The sequence below is a fragment of the Linepithema humile genome, chromosome 3 (genome assembly GCF_040581485.1).
Source record: "Linepithema humile isolate Giens D197 chromosome 3, Lhum_UNIL_v1.0, whole genome shotgun sequence".
Lineage (NCBI taxonomy): Eukaryota > Metazoa > Arthropoda > Insecta > Hymenoptera > Formicidae > Linepithema > Linepithema humile.
In genome coordinates, this window is record NC_090130.1 from 24,565,082 (window position 1) to 24,586,377 (window position 21,296).

The following is a 21,296-nucleotide window of genomic DNA, read 5'->3' on the forward strand; positions in this document are numbered from 1 at the left end:
TATAAAAATGTAACTAAAGTTGAGTTCAATTTTCGATCTTACAAACAATGCACGAAAAGATGTTTCTTATTTTACTAAATAAAATATTTTTTTCAATAGTTAGAGTGAGCGATTTCTTCGAGCTAATTTAGCTTGCAGAGCTAATAGGTTAACTAACAGTTTATAGTTTTTTTTTGTTTCTGCATTAATTTAATCTTGATTTATCTTTATTACAGATAAGATTGCAAAGTAAAAATAAGCACAATATACAACGGTTAGACTGCGCGCTTGATAAAGAAGGAATCATTTATTCGAAATGAGACATTCAATGAACATAATAATTACATTAAAATTAAAGACAGAACACAATATATCCTTTGCTCATTTGCCTTACATATGTATACGACATAACGTATGATAATTAATATTTTACGTATGATAATTACATTGATAAGTATAAGCAATTAAGTGTGAAAGTAACTGTTATCACAAACTGTTGCAACGAGTATTTTGAGGCTTCATTCCGTAGAATAGTTTCATTTAACCACTGCAAATAAAAATCCACGCGAGAATAAACACCCGGTGAATTCGGACGAGCGCATGACTCGCCCCAAGAAACAATACCAATTTGCGTTCCGTTGCACAGCAGTGGTCCACCACTGTCGCCCTGCAAATTCGTGAAAAAAACAAATACGTCATATAACATCAGAATGCAATAAAAATAAGAATAACAATAGAACTATAAGCTAGTATTAATGTCGTTTTTATATATAAGATTTATACTCAGCGATATTATTTATTATTAACTCCCGCGACATTTTAAACGCAAAAACAAACGAGATTTAAACGTATTTAAATATCATCGGGAAAAAATTCCAAATCTATTGAAGTTAATTCAAACCTGGCAAGCATCGCGACCGCCTTCTGGTAAACCCGCGCATAATTGGCTCTTTGGATGCACATTCGTCATAGGACATTTATCAGGCGCGATCAATGGAATTTGAACGTGTCGCAAATATGTACCGGATCCTTGCTATTAATAAACCACAAGTAAATTAAAATAATAAATCAAACATTACTCTTTTATAGATTCATGTATATCAAATACTTATTTTCGGTAAAAGTCAACAATAGAAAAAATTCTATTAACAATAAAAACATTAAAACAATTACTTTCAATTATTAAGTAAAATAAATTTTCTTTTCTAAACACAACAATAATAAACTCTATAGAATAAATAAGAAAAAAAATAAGTGAAGAGCAGAAATATCAAGATCTTTTTAGCGCAAGCTAAAATTATCTGAGGCCTTCGCGACTTAAACAAAAAATAAATAAAATTAATACATACAAATAAAAATCAGATAGCAAAAAAACTCAGCAGCGACCTTCAAGGTCTCGTCATTATGTTAATTTGTGTAACACAAGGTCTGAAGCACGTCACATTGTTATTTAAAATAAACGAACTTGTAGCAACTTACATTTGAACCAGGTATATGTCGACCCCATCCAGCTGCGATACAATCCTTTGTACATATTTCAAACAAGTCCGTAATATATCTCGAAGGCAGTGTGATGTACTGGACATACGCGTCTGTCTGAAGTGGCCTTTTCAGCTGCAAAAGCGGTCAGGGGATGTGATAGTGAATGTCGCGTGATTGTTACAAGGTTTGCTTCTCTTTATTATCGACACAGAATTATATACATGGCATAAATAGTCACCCTGAACAATCCAATATCGTTTTGCATGTCCGAGAACCGAAACTCCGCGTGCGGCAATGTCTTGTCTATCAATTCCACTTGCATGGAACCCCAGCTTGGTAAATACACATAGGTTGCGCCGGCAATCACGTAGAACCGGCGTGGATTTTCCGCTATCCACGTGCCGTCGAGCAACAGTCTTTAAACAACGACGAGTTAATTTTATACCTTTGTGTTTCACCTAAACATCAGAGCGATAAGAATAACTGAGGCGCAATCAAACGTAATGAAATAAAACTCCTAATTTTCTTACTGAATAACATTACATCAATTCAGCTGTTTTTGTTAAATATACAAATTGTTGACAAAGGTTTTCGGGATTTAAAGATATGCATTGATCAATCAAAAAATTACAGTAATAAAAAAATATTCTTCCAAAATAAAGAATAAACTTTGTTTTTTATCTCTTCAAGAAAAAATGTAGCAAATAAATGATGGATAATTTGACATATTGAACTTTTTTTATAAACCTATTTTTAGTAATCAAAGAAAATAGAAAATAATATAAAAATTTGTTAAAATCTAACTCTTATCTGAAAGAACAAATAACAGTTCTTTTAACCATCGTGTTTCGTCGTAATTTTTGTCGTATTTTTTCGAAAATTTTTAAAATGTTCTATATAATTTCTTTCTTATTGTATAAATGAAAGGGTGTTTGATTGCGCCCCAATTTTCTTTACGTACAATCACGGGCGGCCGAGCTGACTCGTAAAACAGAAACTACGTTCACGCGAAGTAGTACATCACCGTTAGTACACAGCTAATCGATACACAGATAGATACCGCGACAGATATCATTGCCTTAGGTAGGATCTAGCGCCGCTAACCCTCTCGTTACTCGTTGAAATATACATTCTAGATAGTACATCACTACTCACACAATCGAAAACGAATAACGTATTTATAATTTCACGGCGAGCAAATTGGATTGAAGGATGAATCAAAACTCATTCTATAATAGCTAGGTGGCTTGTCAACGGATAGATATTCTTATACCCTATTCTATTCGATTCTCCTTCTAATTCTATTTACCCGCCGTTACTATAGTTAGACAAAAATGGTTTTTATTTAATAGCAAAAATATAAATTTAAACGTTCCACATACGCGATATAAATTTGCTACCATTCGTGAATGTATTTGGGAGATTTGCACATTACATATTTACTATACAGACACATTTCTTTACTGTATTCAGTGGGATGTGACATTTGTATACGGGTTATACATGAACGGGATAAATATAAATATGTTATACTTTCAAAGTAGATTGCAAAACAGTCAAATTTGAATTGCTTGACGTTTCACAAATGGCAGCGAATTATATCTTACAAGATAATATCTTACAAGACACGTCATTATATTAAACACAAATCTAACTTTCCCGTGAACGATTGTTATACATATATCTGCAGTAGCAAGGAGGTTAAACATGGCTAATATCTTACGTGTGGTGTAATCCTAGAATGTCTTACCAGGGCGTTCGATTCGCTTTACAAATATATAATTAAATTCCCGAGAATATCTCGAGAAAATGTAATTTATATCTCAACTAACAAAAAACTTCTTATAATTTATTTTAAACTGTAAAACCTATTTTATGTCTAAAAAGACCTAGATCACATAGATAGCTCCGCGTTTAAAGGTTTATTATTTTCACAAACTAAGACGTTTTTTTTTTTTGAAGATCTAAAGTGAAAGCGAAAGATATTTTTGTTAATCTATTCCAGAGAATTTTATGTGAGAATATTTTAAACATCTAAATATTAAATGCAAAGAATAAAAATATATAATATAAAATATTAATATATTAGACATTTATATAGAAATCGAAGTTACTCGACATTTCTTAATTAACCATAAAAATTATATTTCCTAATTTAAATTTTTTTGTGTTATATTTTTAGGGAGTTTAAAGTTTACTTATTAATTTGTACAGCTCGAAAAAACGGATATTTTGCATGCTCAAAATTTCTTCCAAATTGTAATTATAAATAAACTTTCTTTGAATTTTTAATAAAATATTTAAATATAAAATTTTAAATGACATAAATGCTTTATCTTTTTTCTCAAAATTCAAGTACAAGGCCTTTAAAAAATATTACTATTATTATGTTAAAATTAATATTATTAATTAATAACGTAAATATATATTAATTTCTTCAATTTTATGTGGTAAACCGTATCACAGAAAAGCACGAAAAGATGATAAATTCGCTGTACGATATGGCAGTGTTTTCTAATTATAATTAGCCACGGAAGCTTTTAGAAATTTACAATAAATTCTGTAGCCCTTAATTATACGCTTTTACACATATGAATTATAAGCAAATAAAAAAAGAATTTGAGATTGACATTTTAATTGCACTAAATTCAAAAGATCACAGTTAATATCAACTGAAATAAGCTCAAGAAGTAGCGTGCACGCTTTCTCTTAGCATTTTTCGGTGTACGTGTTTCCACGCGGAATCCTCACTTTCGCTTTGTGCCGTCTTTCAATCCTAGGATATATTTAAGAGATCTTCCGTTGTACCTTTGATTAAATATTTTATTTTACACATCCGAGGATTAAAGACTGCGATAGAGGATGCGTAAAGTGAACGAATTTATAGCGAGTGCTAAAGCCCCGGCTAGAAAGAGAAACAGACTACACCACCTTTCGCGAAATGCGAAATGCAGTCTTGTGACACGCACCTGACCATGCAATGAGCGGCCGATAAGACGAACCTAGGCGCGACATAAGTGCCTCCGCACGAATGGCTAAAGTATCGGCGCTGCACCGAGACCTAAGAAGAATTGACTTTGAAAAATTCGGATTCGCCGAGTCCGAGTTGAGTCGGTTGCCCCTTTAACCTTTATGCCTTTGTACGAACGATCAAATGCCAGCACACGGCATTTTCGAGACTGTTTCAATCCCAATTTCACAAATAATCACGCATTTATGAATTTATTGTATCTCTTATCTATCATTAAACTTGATTTTAATATTAATGCTCGATGACACTTTATTCGAAGAAATAGTCGTATCGTAATTTAATCATCTTATCATTTTACTAAATTTTTATATTCGTCATATAATATTAAATTTATATTCAATATGAATAAAAAATTGTTTTATGAAACGTTTTTCGTACATATCACTTAATTTTTTATAAAAACTCGAATAAAATGTGTGCTTTATTTTATATTTTATCTTCTTTACAATAGTCACATCTTCCAAGGCAATGCTTGATTGTTGAGTAGAAATTGAGATTTCCAAATGTCTCAAAAGCTATGTGTGAACATTCAAGTTACAATTTATTTAACATGAGCATTTAAGGTACATCGGTACACTATTTGTCGAATGTGTATAAACAGTGCAATGCATTATCTGATTAGAAACACAGAAATTGTACAACAACATCTGGTCTGACGATATAGAATTCTATGATAATAAAAATTCTGGACTTATTTATTATCAATTTTAACTCAAAACATAATTAGTTGTTACAAAATTACCACAATTTTATATATGTCACTATTAAAAATTGAAGTAATCTGATTGAAAGTATTATTTCTGTAGAAGAGAACTAAAAAAAGGAACGTTAAATCATCGCGTTTATACAAATGTCCTTAAACTTTCGTTATGTCAATTTTAAAGTTGATATCTACATAAAATGTTTCCAACTTGCATAATACACTGCATGGAACTTCCTCGTTTTTGATGTCAGATACGTCATACTACGCACATCCATTAGGTGTGGGCTGCACATTGTGGAAGGGCACCGATATTACTTAAAAGGTTAAAGGTAAAGGGGCTATGCGTTGGGCGCGTCGCACGCGTACGAGGAACGGGTAATTCTTGATGCTGGTGATCTCTCCGCCGACGATGCGCACCGCAACCTCGTCAGCCGTGAATTCCCTCGATGTTGTACTCGGCTCGTCGCCGGTCACCAGGGAAATCGGATAGATATACGGGATTAGGACGATCACCGCGAAGAACATCGTGACTCGCGTGCTAGCCGCCGTAAAAGCTTAGCGAGATCCTCCATTTTCTGTGCCACGCTTCGTCGACTTTTGTTTTTCTCTTATTTATGTACACATATAACCAAGCACGCCTTTTCTAACTGCACTTTTTATGTTTACCGTGTGCTTCAAGTAAAAATAAATTATATTACTCTATTAAAAAATTAATCAATTATTGTTGCGAGCAAATTTCTAGAAATTTTCCATTATATAATATCTTTCATGAAAAATCATAATTTTTTTAGAAACATATAAAAAAATAAATTTTATGTATTGATCCGTGCAAAGTATTGATAAAATATAATTTTTTTTTATATGAGATAATAAAACCTAGTATCAAAAATCTAAACCAATCAATTTTATGTTTATTTTTAGAAATTACAGTTAAAATTCAAGCTTGCAGTACATCTGTATTATAATAACCTTCGACACACTAGAGTAAACATTTAAAACGAATGAGAGTTTTATTAGAGTGAGTGACATCGGCAAAAAGGCGACTTCTTTTCATATCGATTCTCAATGTTGAGGTTTTGCTTTCCAAGTATAGAATGTCGCCTGGCAGACCGAGAAATCTGCATGAGATATTTTCTAATTCGCAGACAATATATGAAAAAGGCACTTCTGAATTAAAATATCGTTGCTAAGCTTTTGAACCTTGCTTAGACGATCGATGCTTGCTTACGTTGTAAATATAATAAAAATGAAAAAGTAGTATATTTCTTGTAAGTTTAAAAAGCATGTAAGAATCTGCAGGCAATTGGATTAGTTAATCTCGATTTTAGCAAATAGTTGCAGTCTGAAATATGCGTAAAAATTTGTTAATCGTAAATATATTCTTTAGTCTATAAAGCACTACGTAGTTAATCTTGTTCCCTAAGATTTCTCCTTCCCTAACTACGATGATCGTTAATTTATTATCTGCTTACAATTTGTTTTTTTGTTTTAATTTTTTTATTAATCGTAACCGAAAGTATATTCACTCTCACGCGAGCTACACGTAATGTAACTACAGACTTACGTTCACGAGAACAATCTCCGAAGTTATCGATCCTTTTAGATAGACTAGTCTCTAAACAAAGAGAGACAAAGATTTATTTTTTTCTAATTATCCTAACAATCAAGATTAGAATTAGTACACTAAAACCTTGGAAAGCATCGTTTGCGTTCACTCCAATATAACGCTGATTGACATAATTCTTCGTGTGTGTGTCTCTTAATATTTCAAAATATCACCAGCTTAAACAGTTATATCACTATACATAAAAATATATTATGCACTAAAATATTTTTAAATTATAGTTAATATCGCTGTTTATAGTTGTTGGTATTCGTTACAACAGCGGAGAAAGGATTAAGATTTTCAGCGACGAGCTATAAGCACAGACAAAGGATAATCCCGCGCACTTGTTTGTGACAAGCCATACGGTGATATACAAGAGATGATTTCGCATCAAGCCTCGCGCGTTTCGCATCGTAATGACGAGTAACGCGCCCAATAATGCTTCGAAAAGTTAGCCGTAAGCACGACGGCCGTAAATGCTACTTGTACACATAGTCGCGTCAAAGTTTGGTCAATTTATCAAAGTTACGATATAACTGTACTATGTGTTTCGAATAAAGAGAAAGCATGAACAGACTATCGGTGAAGATTGCCTTCATTGATTAATTGATCAGTTATCGAATAAGTGACTCATGTGGAACTTTGACCAGACTCTGACTCTGACTTGTTTCTAATTATTTCTAGTTCTTCGCAGCTCTCTAGATGCCAAGCCGCTGTCGCAATGTTTTTCAAGTTTGCCTCCTCAGTAAAATACGCGATGAAATTTGTAACACTGCGTTGTACGTTCCGTTTCATTGATATTCCTCAGTTCATTATATATGAAAGTGTGTGTATCAAGAGAGAATTGAAAGTAAGAATAGCTTAAGTGAGAGTATTTTCACGGCTGTAATTGTTAAATTATAATCCATAAAAATCATAATTTATTAAAGTAGAAAAGAGCTCTAAGGTATTTTTATATCAACTCATGCGAAAGTACCTCAGACGCCATCATACGTGACTTATGCCATTCTTGCTTTAAATTTCTTGTGTATAATGTTCCCAATGAAGCGCCGAGCTTCGATTTCATGGTGAAAATGATGATGAGAATTTGCTCTAACATCTATGTCTTATTTTACGTGGGAAAGTTGTCGCTTCTCTAATTAAAAAATTATTGTCGGAAAGTTGTTTTTATCGATATCATTGAACATCGCGAAACGGAGCGTAAAACATAAAAAGTCATTTTTTATCGCGAGTGCTGCAAGTCATGTAGAAATTGACTTTGTTTTAATCATGGTCCTTGCGGATTAAGCTATAAGAAAATATTGACCCAAAAGGGAAAGCCTACTAAAAAAAAAAAAAAAAAATGAGAAATTGATATCGGAGAAAAATGAGATATTGTTCTGAACGAGAGAAATCTATTGAAATAATAGTTCGACTGATTTAAAAGCGTCCTTTTACGCTCACGAATTTTTATAAAAATGCGCGCACAATAACAGGAACGTATTCGCCAGCCTGAAAAACATTGTATTGTATTTTTCCAGCGGCGAGGCGAGACTAGATGAAATGTTATATTACGCGTATCGGAAAACTATATCGTTTTTCAAAGTGAAATATAAGTTAGTGTGATCGATAATAATAGTGATAATAATACTTCAACAACATTAATATAGATCAAAATTTATACATTTAACGATAAAACCACATCTTATCTTAAACTAAGATAAACTCTTCTCCCCGTCAAAGGATATTTCAACTAATTCAACAATATATATATGTACATACACATATATGTACATTGTTCAAAGTTCTTCCGGTGTAAAATAAAAATATTTCACATCGCAGAAGTATTTTTACACAGTTTGTTTTTTTTTCTTTTTTTTTTCTTTTCTGTTTTAATTTTCAGACAAGGATTCCAAGATTTAACTTTTTTTTTTGCGCGCGATAAGCGGATGTGCGTACGGAAGAAAGAGACATAGCTTTCCGACACACACACTTTGTCGAATACTCCGACAATACTTCACATAGGAATTGATATGTTTCGCGAGATAGCGAGATGCTCGTTAAAAGCAATAATCGAAAATAGTTGCGCACGAAGAAGCCGCGTCTATGAGTTTACAAAACTTCTGCAAAGACAATAAAATCGCTGCCCCCGTGTATCTCGATATATCGAAGGAAGACATTGTGATTGTTCGATCTTACGTTTCATCATTTTCGTCTTAGTGTCCTTACGATTACGTATGTTACAGCCGAATTATCCTAGAGCAATTGACTTTTATTAAGGAATGAACCCGTGCATCGCGCTCAGTATGCAGAGTATCGTAGGTAGCGTTAGTTCTTGTACAAGAATCGCCGCGGAAGACGTCACATCCGGCGCTGGTATGATTTGCACTGAAACAAGTTGCGCGTACAAAAGTCGACACGTTTGTATTAATATACTGCAGAAGACAAAATAAAAGTTCTAAAAGTTCTGAAAGCAAATGCAAGTGTTGTATAAGCGTATAAATATAAAAATATATGTAGAAAAATAGCGTCTAAATAAAAACATACACTATTACGACGTAGGCGCGCATCGATCCTTATTCGAGATAATATTACTTTTGTAACAAAGCAGTTTTAGATTAGTTTTTTTTTACAACATTATTTGTTTGCTTGGAGGAAATTGCGCGTCCTTGCGTATTTTGATAAAAATTGATGGATTTAATTTATCATCGTCGTACGCACGAGAAATATGCTGTGAATTTAATATCTATTCATGATGAGAACTTACCCGTCACCGTCTTACTCCTAATATCGGCAAATTGCTCGTGCTGCATGGGAAAGTCTGGTATCGTTGCCCGACAGCTCATCTCTAAATGTCCGTTTTCCCCGGCGTGCAAAGCGGAAACTTCCACTTTCAACCTGGCGGTGGCGGACATCAAATTGTCCTTATGTTGCTTATGCGGATAGTGATTAACTAAAGAAATGTCCACCTGGCAACATTAACGATCGAAATAACGAGAGAATTCTTCTCTAAATATATTTGAAACTTAATTTAATAAGAACGCTTCGTTCTCTCGCAAGCAAGTCTTGAGAGAACTGAAAGAAATCGTGTTTTAAATATGCTGCGTGAAAAAAGCTATTAACGATATATTAAAATGTTCAAGAATGTAAATTATAAAGTGCTTTTTTTCAGTTTTACAGAGTTCTTTCAATGAAATTAAACTTATACAGAGTAACGGAATCGGTAATTGTTCACAATTGTGAACAAATATTGTTTCTCTCGGACTAATTGTTAAAATCAAAGACATCAATTTCAACTGTCTTTTACCTCTTTCCCATTTATAAACCACGTTATATAAGGAACTGGATGTGCGGCCGAGGAGGTACAATTCGCCTCCAGACTCTCGCCAACCACGTACATGTTCTTCTGGAACGTAATCTCGGGATTTTTAACCTGTTGAACTAGAAGGAATTATAAAAAAGTATATTGACAATATCCGATGCAGTTAAAAAACATAAGCATTTGACATTAGCATTTTTCTATTTCAAATGCCTAATTAATTTCAAGCGATATTACTATTTGTATTTAGGCGCTTAAATTTGCCTATGTATTTAATGTAATCTCAAGATTAAGTTAAATTAATATAATTTCAAGATTTCAATTGTCAGATAATATTATCCATTTCTATTTTTGCCAACACTCTCACTCACCTATCACTTTCATCTGCACGGGATCAGAGCCCGCAGTATAAATGGGCGTTGTCATAGTGACTTCGCAAGTATAAGTACCGGAAGCTTCAAAGCGTACATCGTGCAGTTTGATTGTCGTGCCATTTTTCCAATACTAAGAAAAAATAATCATATTTTATTACATTGTTTTTTTTGGCATGCAGCCATAATTATACGTTTTAATTAAAATTTTTTTAACCTATTGCGTTGACATTTAATTAAAGACGTGCGTTAATTATAAGACTGTCTTCAGTAACAACCAATGTTATAATTGAGTAAAACATTTGTAAGTATTTTTTAATACAGTTATCACTAGCAGCAACTTGCGTTGATTCAATAGCCCACTGCATTAACTATTCATTGTTATGACGGTCACCGGTAGTCAACAAGGTATAATTGTTGAATATAATTAATATATTTATGATACGCAATATTGCCTATATTTGTAAAAGTACGGCTATGTTTAATATTAGTATAACGATCAAAATGCATTGGTAAACAAACTAATATGTGTATCTAGTAAAATTTTACATATAATTATTTCATTAAATTTCTTCTTTTTGGGCATGAAATAATTCAAGTAATGTAAACGGAAAATCAGCTAAAAATATAATTGGCGGCAAATATGTTAAGAAATGTTTACAAACATTTTAATCAATTATAAAATCTTTGTTATACTGAAAATAATCACAAAATTAACACGTGTCTCGCACGGTTTTCAGTAAAATGCCAATGCGAGTCAACAAGCAATTAACTACATTATACATTGTATATTACTAGTATTATTATAGTTGTTTTATTTTATATTTATTTACTTATATTCAGGCTTCATCAAATTCGATTTTCATTATATTTACATCCATTTTATAAAATGATTTAGAAATTATCGAAAGCGTTATAAAATCACAGATGTTACACACTGCACGCTCTTAAATCCGAAAAATCGAATAACCATCATCTTATATCTGACAATGAGACATAACATACATTTGATGATTTTGACTCATAAACAGTAGAACGCATGAGAAACGTGACTCAATGGGTTAATTAAGACTTTCTTTTAAAGTCAAAGAGACACATCTGACAAATTCTGTAAAGGCAGAGAATTCTCTAAATGCATAAATTATGTCAAAGTTGTTTTTTTTTCTTCAAGCATGGTCTTTCATATTCGTAATCCTTTATTTTCTCTAAATTTAAATTCAGCGAGGAAGAATTATGTTTATATAACACAAGCGTGAATAAAACACACATTGCAGCGTTTTTTTCAAGACATGTTATTTCCGACCATGTCAAATTTCATAATTAAGCACGTCAAAGTAAACTTTGACCAAAAGCTCAAACATCCTTGTATCAATTTGTTTTGTCAGGATTTGTTACTTGCATTCCTTTCATCTAGCCATTTCAATTATCGAGTGTATACGAGGAACGCTTTGAAACACTGTGGAGATAGAAACAGAGCACTTTGTATAATTTAGTCCAAGTTCTTGCTCTATTTTATGTCTTATTAAATTTAAATCATGTTTATTGAAACTGTTGTCTGCAAGATACATAATTAATCACGTCATTTTAAGATATCGGAAAGATGAAAATTTGAATCGTAGGAAAATGGTTTAAAAGATTGCATAACAATTAAGTTAATTCTGTAGTTTAAATAAATAAATCACAATTTTTTCATTATTACCACTTATACAGCAATCGTAGTATTGTTGATGATTGGAAGTTTTTGCTCATTAATTAATTTAATTGTATTATTTCAGTTCGCAAAGAAATATAGACAATAAGCCGCGATAGTAACATACGTGTGTTTAAAATACCATTATTTTTGACTAAAAGTCTCCGACATCCGATGTTAACAAATTTACTCACGAACACATGGCATAAAAATGATCACATAAAAAATAAAGTAGCAAAATTTGAAACACCTATAGATTTTTGTTTAAAAATTTATTTAAAATCAACATGTAATATTTGTGCAACATTTGACGTAAAATTGCTAGTAAAATTATGTTATACCGAATCATTACATTTATTTATTTTATTGCATTATTTTAATCAATCTTTAATATCTTGCTAACGTTTGTGACTTATTTTTTTAAAAATATTTTTGCAAACACATTGCAAATTATATGTACCTAAAGCTCATCAAAATTGGAGGCGCGGACACTATAATTCAAAGTTATATAATTCTTAACACTGATAACTTTAAAACCGAAATCAACACTGTGCAATCAGAAAAGTTCCCATAATTTAAATATAGGACGATGTGAGCAGCTTTTTGAAATCTCTGCGGAAATGGAAAATTAGAAAAAGGAGAGTACGAAGGAGGAAGAATAGTGATGTCTCCCAAAAGGGACGCGAGTATTTGTGAAAAATGAAGAACATCGTACAGCTCGATCGATTTGTACGTGTGACCAAGACGAAATAGATAAAAATACCGAGTACAGTTGCAATTTCTCGGCATGTATTGCAATCAAAAAGTATGAAAGACGTTTTTGGGACTTTATATTGACCGTTCAAGCAGCAGCTTGCAAAATGAATGTTCTATTTTCGCTGCGAATAGCCTCATTACTAATGCGTCAATCCTATACCCGCTAGGTACAAGCGCTCGTCTTCATGACATTATGTGCTCAACATATAGGTTAGTAACGCGTATTAGTTTCCCTCTCTATGTTTTTTTTTTTTTTTTTTATAAACACTTCCTTCCAAGCATCGCTCGGGTATCGAAAAAATTGGCGAAGGAAATTGTGCTGCCACGCGTTGCCACTCGACGTCGCTGGGGAGGGGGGTGGGGAAGTATTTATGTGGCAGAGTGCATGTACACGTACGTAAATAGCTTTGCTTTGTGTCGATACATAAAGGCTACGCCTTAGGTAAATGCGTTAGCTCTGCTCGCTTAATCATTGGCGAAAGACAGAGGGAGAGGACTTCTGGATGTTTTATCTAGCTTATGTTATCGAGGGCGTCCTGGTTATTTTTGGATTTTTGTTTACATCGGACGGCTTTTCTTATAGAACGTGCCCCGACGCGCGACGAAATATATAGAATAAACTGTTAAAAAAATGCACTATGTGTGTAGCATAAACACACACATACAAAATATACTTAACATTTAATGAAACAAGATGTTTGAGAGAGATGTAATATTAGTTCGATGAATTTGTGAGATTATGTCTTGTGAAATTAATTATTCTAAATTATAAAATTTTTATGAGGTAAAGTGGTACGACATGGAATGTATCTAAATTTAAACGTCGTGGCTAAATCGAATTAGAACTAGATTTTAAGTGTCGCAATTTGTGAACACATTAAAAAAGGATTTAAAATATATTTGTAAGGATCGGAACACGCGCGCGAACTGTTTAAAGCGATAATTAAGAAATTATTGATGTTGCTATTGTTGACACTAGCAAAAAGTAAAATTGCCGAATAATTAGTGCTCAATTTGTCTTGCTGAGACAATTTCGGCTTCTCTTACAAAGATAGAAATGATCAAATATTCACGTTTAAAAACGACATGGTTATATTTAACTTCTGGATGGATTAAGATTCAAAGGTCGATGTATCAGTATCTCGCTTATGTTCTGACCAAAGTTCACGCAGAAGTGTTATCGAACCTATTACGGCGCGACAGTAAGATATGCCTTTGAGATAATTATGGACTTCAAAGCGAGAGAGTGATGTGCGTCGAGTGTAGCAACATCCAAGGTATGAGCGGTCAGGAATCAGAATCAGATTAATTAGGTTTAAAGCTAATTGACAATGATGAGATCGATTACATTATTGCTTTCGATAACTCTAAAAACCTATCTATAAATATCTAAAAATCAGTCACACAATTTCTTTGTGTAAAAACAATCTACATTATTTTTTATCTTTTCTTGAAAATAATAGCAAATAATAAGAAACAAAATAAAAAAGGTGAGAGATACAAGAAGTTTACAAATTTAAGAAAAGATATTTTACAAAGAAGGAAAGCAGTTTACAAGTTTAAAATAACAGTAAATAGAAAAAGATTGGTTTTTTCCGTGCAAACGTTCCGTTTCACTCACCTCCATTTTAGCGCCCTCAATACGCGACGTTGCGATATACGGCGGGTTTCTTTCCTTTACATACTGAAATATCTTCTTTTCGCCTTTCATAAACTCTATTTTGTGCAGCAAGTCGTCCGACACGGTATGGTTGCAGAACAGAGTGGCTGTATTGCCGAACTTTACGTATTGCGGTGCGATCAATTGTACCTTCATGTGATCCGCTAGTGTCGCATCTGAAAAATCGTGAAATCATCGTTTGTATATAGTATTCTGTAGTATCCTGTAGTTTTGAGAATCGATATACGGAACGATAATCGTCGCATCGGGCTTAAATAGAATACTATTCCAGGATTGCGCCAGCAAAAGTCGCGAAAATGTGATGACATCTTAATCAACTAATACCTTTATTTTATTTAAATTTTATTTAAATTAATTAATACTTTCACAATAACATGAATTGTAAAATTAAAAATTTGAGAGTTGTAAAATTAAAAATTTGACATTAATTGATATTAAAATTCAAAAATTTAATAAAAATCGGAAGCTAAAGAAAGCGATATTTCTAAATATATTTCTACATTTCAGACTTTTTGTGTTTAATTAAAAAATGCTGCGATAGATTCAAAGATTCAATAGATTCAACGAAAGAGAAACCAGTTCAGATATGTTAAAAAATAATTGTATAATAAGCAAATTAAGATTTTTGCAATTATGAAACTTGATATATATAATATCTATATGTCCTTCGATTTATGTATTGTAATATCAGTTAGAATCGAGACACTTCGAGAAGTGTCGTAACTTATGACGTGTAACCCACAAACCTATATTAGACTGCATGTAGGGTTTGTTCCACGCATGCAACTAACACTCTTGAATAAATATCTAAGCTTTAAAATAAAGTTTATCGGAAATTGAAAATCAAATTTTCATTATCTTTTTGCATTCGTATAGTTTTATTTATAAAAATCTTTCGAAGTGAATCATTTATAACTGCTGAATTATTAGCACATTATCAATATTTTTATAAGAAAAGGTCAACTCCAAATTGATCTTATATAGGATGTATAAGATCTTATGATAGAATCCTAAAATAAAACGGAATGGAAGAAGTTAAGAATATTTTATAGAAAAAAGGCATGTCTTATTCCGAGCTGTGTGCCGAAGTTATTTACACGAAATAAAATAAAATGGCGACGAAATATCGGATATGTTTGATATTTCGATTAAACGCTGTCGAGAACGGTAATCGCGTTTCGTTTGATTCTCATTAGAATTAGCACGACAACGAGGCGACAGCAAACGGATCATTAATCTAGCGCCGCGGCGGGAAGAATGGAGGGCCTTCGGCTGAGCGTAACTACTTGTGGCGGTCTACCCTGTTGCTGGGAGGTGTTACTGTATCGATCAGAATGAAAGCGCGCGTTACTGCCGCACGCATAGTATATTATTTCGAGACGTTTCGAGACGAAAGGCTTATTTTCGAGGTCGATCGCACCGTCGGATAATGTTAACGTAACGCGTCTTCTACGCGCGTGTTCGGCAATATTTCAACGAACTTAAAGCCGAACTTAAAGCTGAATCTGATATTATGTCGTTAAACGAATTCTTTGCAATTAGGCTTTTATGCATGACATTGCGTTGTGTATTATAGTGATATAAATCAATGGCAAATTACTCGGAATATAAATAGACAATACATTAAGGGGTATATAGACGTGTAATTTCACATGACATCGAATGGTAGTTTTTCTTTACAATCTCTTTTTCCGAACTTATTATATTTTACATTGAGAACTTTTATAAACTTTTCCACTTCTCGCTCATTTTCTCATGAAAAATATGTCTTCTTCCATTTTTCCATGCAATTCGTATAAAAGAAATTAAACACCGCTACGTCAAAACTAAAAAAAAATAATTTTCTAGTTTTTCTCTTCCGGAGAAAAAACACGACAATAATAACACAATTCTTTTTTTAGAAATGTTTTCACGTACTAAAATATTTTCAACTCATAAAACTAAAGCTGGTGTTTATCTTTTATATAAATACCGTGAAATTAGAGTGGATATTGCTAAATCGGATCAATACATAGTCGAATAATTGATTTCCGGCAAAATGGCTTTTAAAGTCGCACTGTTCGAATAACCGAAAAAGTAATCGTATTTTCAGCTATTTCAATTGAACTGATTTATTGACCACTTTGATTTAATTGGATTTTTAATCATTTATTTAACCATTGCTATATTTTGCAATTATCAACGCCTTCTTTACATTAATAATATGTTAGACATGTCAAAATACAAAATTATTCCAAATGTCGATTATTTGACATGTTATTAATTTTACATGTTATTATGTGCTCCGTAAAGGAGAAAAATATTTATACATATATGCATTTGAATCATATATATATATATATATATATATAGATTTTTCTCTTTTATACATTTTTTATTATTCCAACTTTACGAGTAACTTCAGTTTTACATCTTGGAAAGAAAACTTAAGTCAACTTTAATTTGAAGTAAATATCAACGCGAAAGTTTTCTGATTCAAAGCTTCTTAATCGTTAAACTCTAGCAGTTTGTGCGAATGGCGTGAAATCGTGGACTTATTATGAGATCCGGATAATAATTGACGATTTGCAATTCGCGAGCGTACTATTGTTACGAAGTTAGCGAATGACGAAATTTCAGAAAGCAGAAATTTCGCGATTAACGATTAAGATAGCGCCAAACCATTAGCGAGAGCTTTTGTCCGCTGGTATTTCGGGAAACAGCAATGTCGAGCATTTCCTTTGACATTACGTTCTACGTCGAGCGAATGTAGTTCTAGTTTTGCGGTAACTGACTCGCACAAAGTTCCTACCATGAGCAAAACGATTGACAAAGTGCTCTTATGCGCGTTCGCAATGTATTATCGAGCTAACATTAGAAGAGAATCGTTTATCTGATTGATGTCAACACGTCTCTCTTCGTTTTCGGCGTATACAAGATTATGGTCATTATGTTATCGATTTCTGTCTTACAATTTTAATGTCCCTTGTTCTCAAGCTTATCATCAAATTATTAATGTATAAGCAAATATTGTTTCAGTCTGCATTTGCTAAATTAGGTCAAACTGAGCTACGTCATGAATTTATCGCGAAAATTGACTTAATTTTATGGTGTTTCTGCGACGAAAACAATCGCGATCAACCATTGGCCATAGAATACTTTGAAACATATGATAATAATTCGAATATATAAAAAACTTGTTCAAAAATTATTTACTAAAAAATTGTGTGCAGCGACTCGAATGTTTGAATGTGCCAAGTTCGGTTCATGCGTATTGACACGTACGTCTGTGTTCGAGTATGCCTAAATGGAGGCCATTCAAGATTCGAATGATGAATGTACCACATTGTAGTAATTCTATGCAAGTGATATGAATGATAGAGATAAGCTCATGTTCACACGAGATAAAGAGTTCTATTCTACTTTTTTTATTCAATTTCGCATTGAAAAGAATGAGCAAGTCAGTATACTTGTACCAAATTTACCGTGATAAAAATAGTAGGACAGGATAGCGCGCTAAATTTTTTAAACAATAATTATTGAAATATTTACTCAAAAAATTAACTATTTTTTTATCTTGCGGCATATTAAATTATTTCGAAATAAATTGGTCATTTTGAAAACAATACAAGTTCACACAACGCTACTCCATTGCCTACTTTCCGCGTTTGAAAATGCAATGTGATTTAAAATAAACGCAAAGTTCATTACTATCTGAACAAATAGAATTCTTAGAGTAATATTATTTCAAGAATGACCAATTGAAACGCATATAACATTAAATAAACGGTGAGACTTGCTAACGTTGTGCCGCTCCACATACGCTCCGGAAAATGTCCCGTGGAACATGGCGTAGAATTATTCTCCGTCTCACGAAAACACGTTGGGTTGCACTGAACAATTAAGCTGAGACATATGTCACACGTCATGAAATGCAAAATGTGTAATAATGTCAGAGTACTGAATTGTATGGGGAATAACTTGCAGTATCCACCAGTCGTTAACTGAAACAATGCAACAATTTCTACAGGCGACACTGTGTCCATCTTCTACAGCAAATTTAGTGCTGTTGGTTATTCGAGAGATTACGTATGTACGATTCTTTCGCGAAAAAAAAATTCATTCCCAAAAATTCGATACAATTTCACTCGTCTAACTTGGTAATAAAGAAACGATTGTTCTCGTACAATTACCTATCCTACAGAGTGTTTCTCAGTTCCACTGAGAAATTCTTACTTAGAGACGTGTTGATCAATTTGGAGTCGACCCTTTGACAATAAAAATAACCAGCTATCAATATAATCGGCTGATAATTAAAAGTACAGAGCTTTTCGCAACGTCAGAGAAGATGTGAGTCACCAGCAGAACCTTCATCTTTATTTAGCACGAAGCAGACACCATCCAGACAAAGAAAGTAAAAATAAAAATAAGACATTTAATGCGGAAGATAAGAAGGAGCGAAGGAAGATGGCGTCCAATCAAATATTCGTCTAAGAAAAATCGTCCTGAGATCAATTAAGAAATCAACGGACGGAATTAGCCGTCGGATTTCAAAGACCCTTCGGCGAATGGATGCTTTCGGACACGACCCGGTCGGCGGACGACAAATTCACGCCCGACGACGAGCGTCACCCCGCGAGTCGACGGACTCCGCCAATTTTACTCGGCTTGACGGCGGCAATCGTCCCTTGTAACAACAAAGGGACGAGGAACAACAACACCAGGGGAAGCAGGATACGTGCGTGGAGGGAGAGTGTCGATGCTGATTATCGAGAGGGATGAACGGGCGCGAGCGCGAGCACGATCGCGCGCGCGCGTCACTTACATGAAAATAATTGCAAAATATACACGAGTAGGATTTTTCTCCAGTGATCGGCGGCCGGGCGCTGCATTTTTCGCTTATTTTTTCTACAGGTTTCGGGTTTCGCTTCTACAACGTGCACGTCTTTAATATCTGTTGCTCACTACGTAGCGAGGCGAGGCGAGGCAAAGGCGAGGCGGAGGTACGGAAGAAAGAGGCGTGCGTGGCTACGTTTGTACAGAGTGTGCCTTTAAAACTACGACGCGACTTCGTGTGTGCCGAGAGTCGGCGCTACAACTGAGCCGCGGAGCGGGGCCTTTCGATCGTTCGACCGACCTGTTCCCGTTCCGACCTCACCCCCCACCGACCGTCGGGGTGCGACGCGACGCGACGCGAGACGACGCGCGACGACGCGGCGCTGGGCGTCATGACGCCTGCACGAGGCGGAACATGCCGCTTTCCGGTTTGTTAAGGGATGCCGGGGCTCGATCGCACGCGCGATCGCTCCTCGACAAAAATACAATCGATTTTTCGTTCGATAAAGGGTTGTTGACCATTGTGTAAAATAAATAAATAGTGAAAGCAGTTAATGGAAATTGAATCCAAACTTTCAATATTGAAACAGCGAAAGTGATTAAGATAAAAGTGATCAATTCTTTCATTTGTATTCTTTCTAGTTATTTATTTTAATTATGTATGATATTATTTAATATAATCTGAAATTAAGAGAAATTAATATTTCTCTTATATAAAATTTTTTTCCGATAGTGAATAAATTATTATTTTTTTTTACAGTTTAAATATTTTGAAAAATCGCTTTGTAGCTGGTGAAATATATGTTATAATATAAAACCTTTTTTTAATAAATACAATTAAAATTGCTTTGCCTTGAAAAAAAACAATAAATAAAGAATATGAGTTACACAAATTTATTTTATAAAATTTCATAAATTTTTGAAATTGAGACTTGCATAGTAAAATTGAATTTCATGAAATTTTATTTTTTAATTTTCATAATTGTATAACTGCAAATTTTCGATTCTTTTGTATAAAAAAAAGAACTTTTATTTTATATCCATGGTGCAAGTTATATATCTTTAGCAGAATAAAAAAAAGCGAAAAATACACTTTAACAAATTCTTTTTAACTTTGAAGAGTAAAATGTAAATTCTTTTTAATCACATTTATATAACAGAAATCAGAATGTTAAATTTAGCAAGTTCATTTTATGAACTAATTTATTTCACAAAAAAAGATCAATAAGTTTAGAATTTAATATAACTTTTAGCAATATTTTATGTATTATCTTATTTCTACTATTTTATTTCATTCTATTAAAAAAAAAAAAAAAATATGGGAATCTAGATTATTTGTAAATCTTAATATATGAATTTTTGATATATGTAAGTTTGTTTTATATATATTTTTTAACTTTTATAATTTAAACAATCTATACTACAGTGATTAAGATTATACTACAGATATTTTATTAATTGCATGGAAATGTGCATAAATTACATTTGATAGTTATTTTATTATGCAAAATAATTTGTGAAATAATTTAATTTATATTCTTGTTCGAAAACTTCTGATTTTCTGATTAGCACTATGTTTAAATTCAACAAGCCCATGATAAAGTGTAAATTATGTAATTTAATTCAGCAATTGTTAATTAAGTAATTATAAATTATTAATTATACAATAATTATTATTAAAACAATCAACGTGTATCAATATTTTTTCTCACAACAAGTAACTGCATTACCATCTATGCCTTAGCTTGCTGCTTTTTATTTTAGCCGCAACATTCATCGAAAGGCGTTAGCGTGTTGCATATTTTTCAAGCGTACTTCGTACAGATGTCATGCTAGCGTAAACGTCACTGAGAATGTCATCTGCCACATCTGCCTTGTCAAAAT

General features: G+C 33.0%; 2 protein-coding genes across 4 annotated transcripts; both read right to left on the bottom strand.

The window, feature by feature from the left end:
• Positions 1 to 267: 267 nt before the first annotated feature.
• On the bottom strand, positions 268 to 1,834 carry LOC105668650 (trypsin-3-like). Its single transcript, XM_012361109.2, has 4 exons — positions 1,700 to 1,834; positions 1,459 to 1,593; positions 881 to 1,012; positions 268 to 646 (listed from the first exon to the last, which is right to left on the bottom strand). The coding sequence occupies exons 1-4, from the start codon at positions 1,781 to 1,783 to the stop codon at positions 422 to 424; spliced, it is 576 nt and encodes a 191-aa protein (XP_012216532.1). The 5' UTR covers positions 1,784 to 1,834; the 3' UTR covers positions 268 to 421.
• LOC105668763 (uncharacterized) lies at positions 1,636 to 21,278 on the bottom strand. 3 transcript variants are annotated; one of them, XM_012361301.2, is made up of 6 exons: positions 21,143 to 21,278; positions 14,538 to 14,752; positions 10,471 to 10,603; positions 10,088 to 10,221; positions 9,548 to 9,749; positions 1,636 to 9,168 (listed from the first exon to the last, which is right to left on the bottom strand). In XM_012361301.2, the coding sequence occupies exons 2-6, from the start codon at positions 14,730 to 14,732 to the stop codon at positions 9,056 to 9,058; spliced, it is 777 nt and encodes a 258-aa protein (XP_012216724.1). In that variant the 5' UTR covers positions 14,733 to 14,752; positions 21,143 to 21,278; the 3' UTR covers positions 1,636 to 9,055. The 3 variants fall into 3 exon arrangements, with proteins under 3 accessions (XP_012216724.1, XP_012216721.1, XP_012216722.1); XM_012361298.2 differs by lacking the exon at positions 21,143 to 21,278 and adding an exon at positions 19,402 to 19,710; XM_012361299.2 differs by lacking the exon at positions 21,143 to 21,278 and adding an exon at positions 15,344 to 15,552.
• Between the last annotated feature and the right edge of the window lie 18 nt (positions 21,279 to 21,296).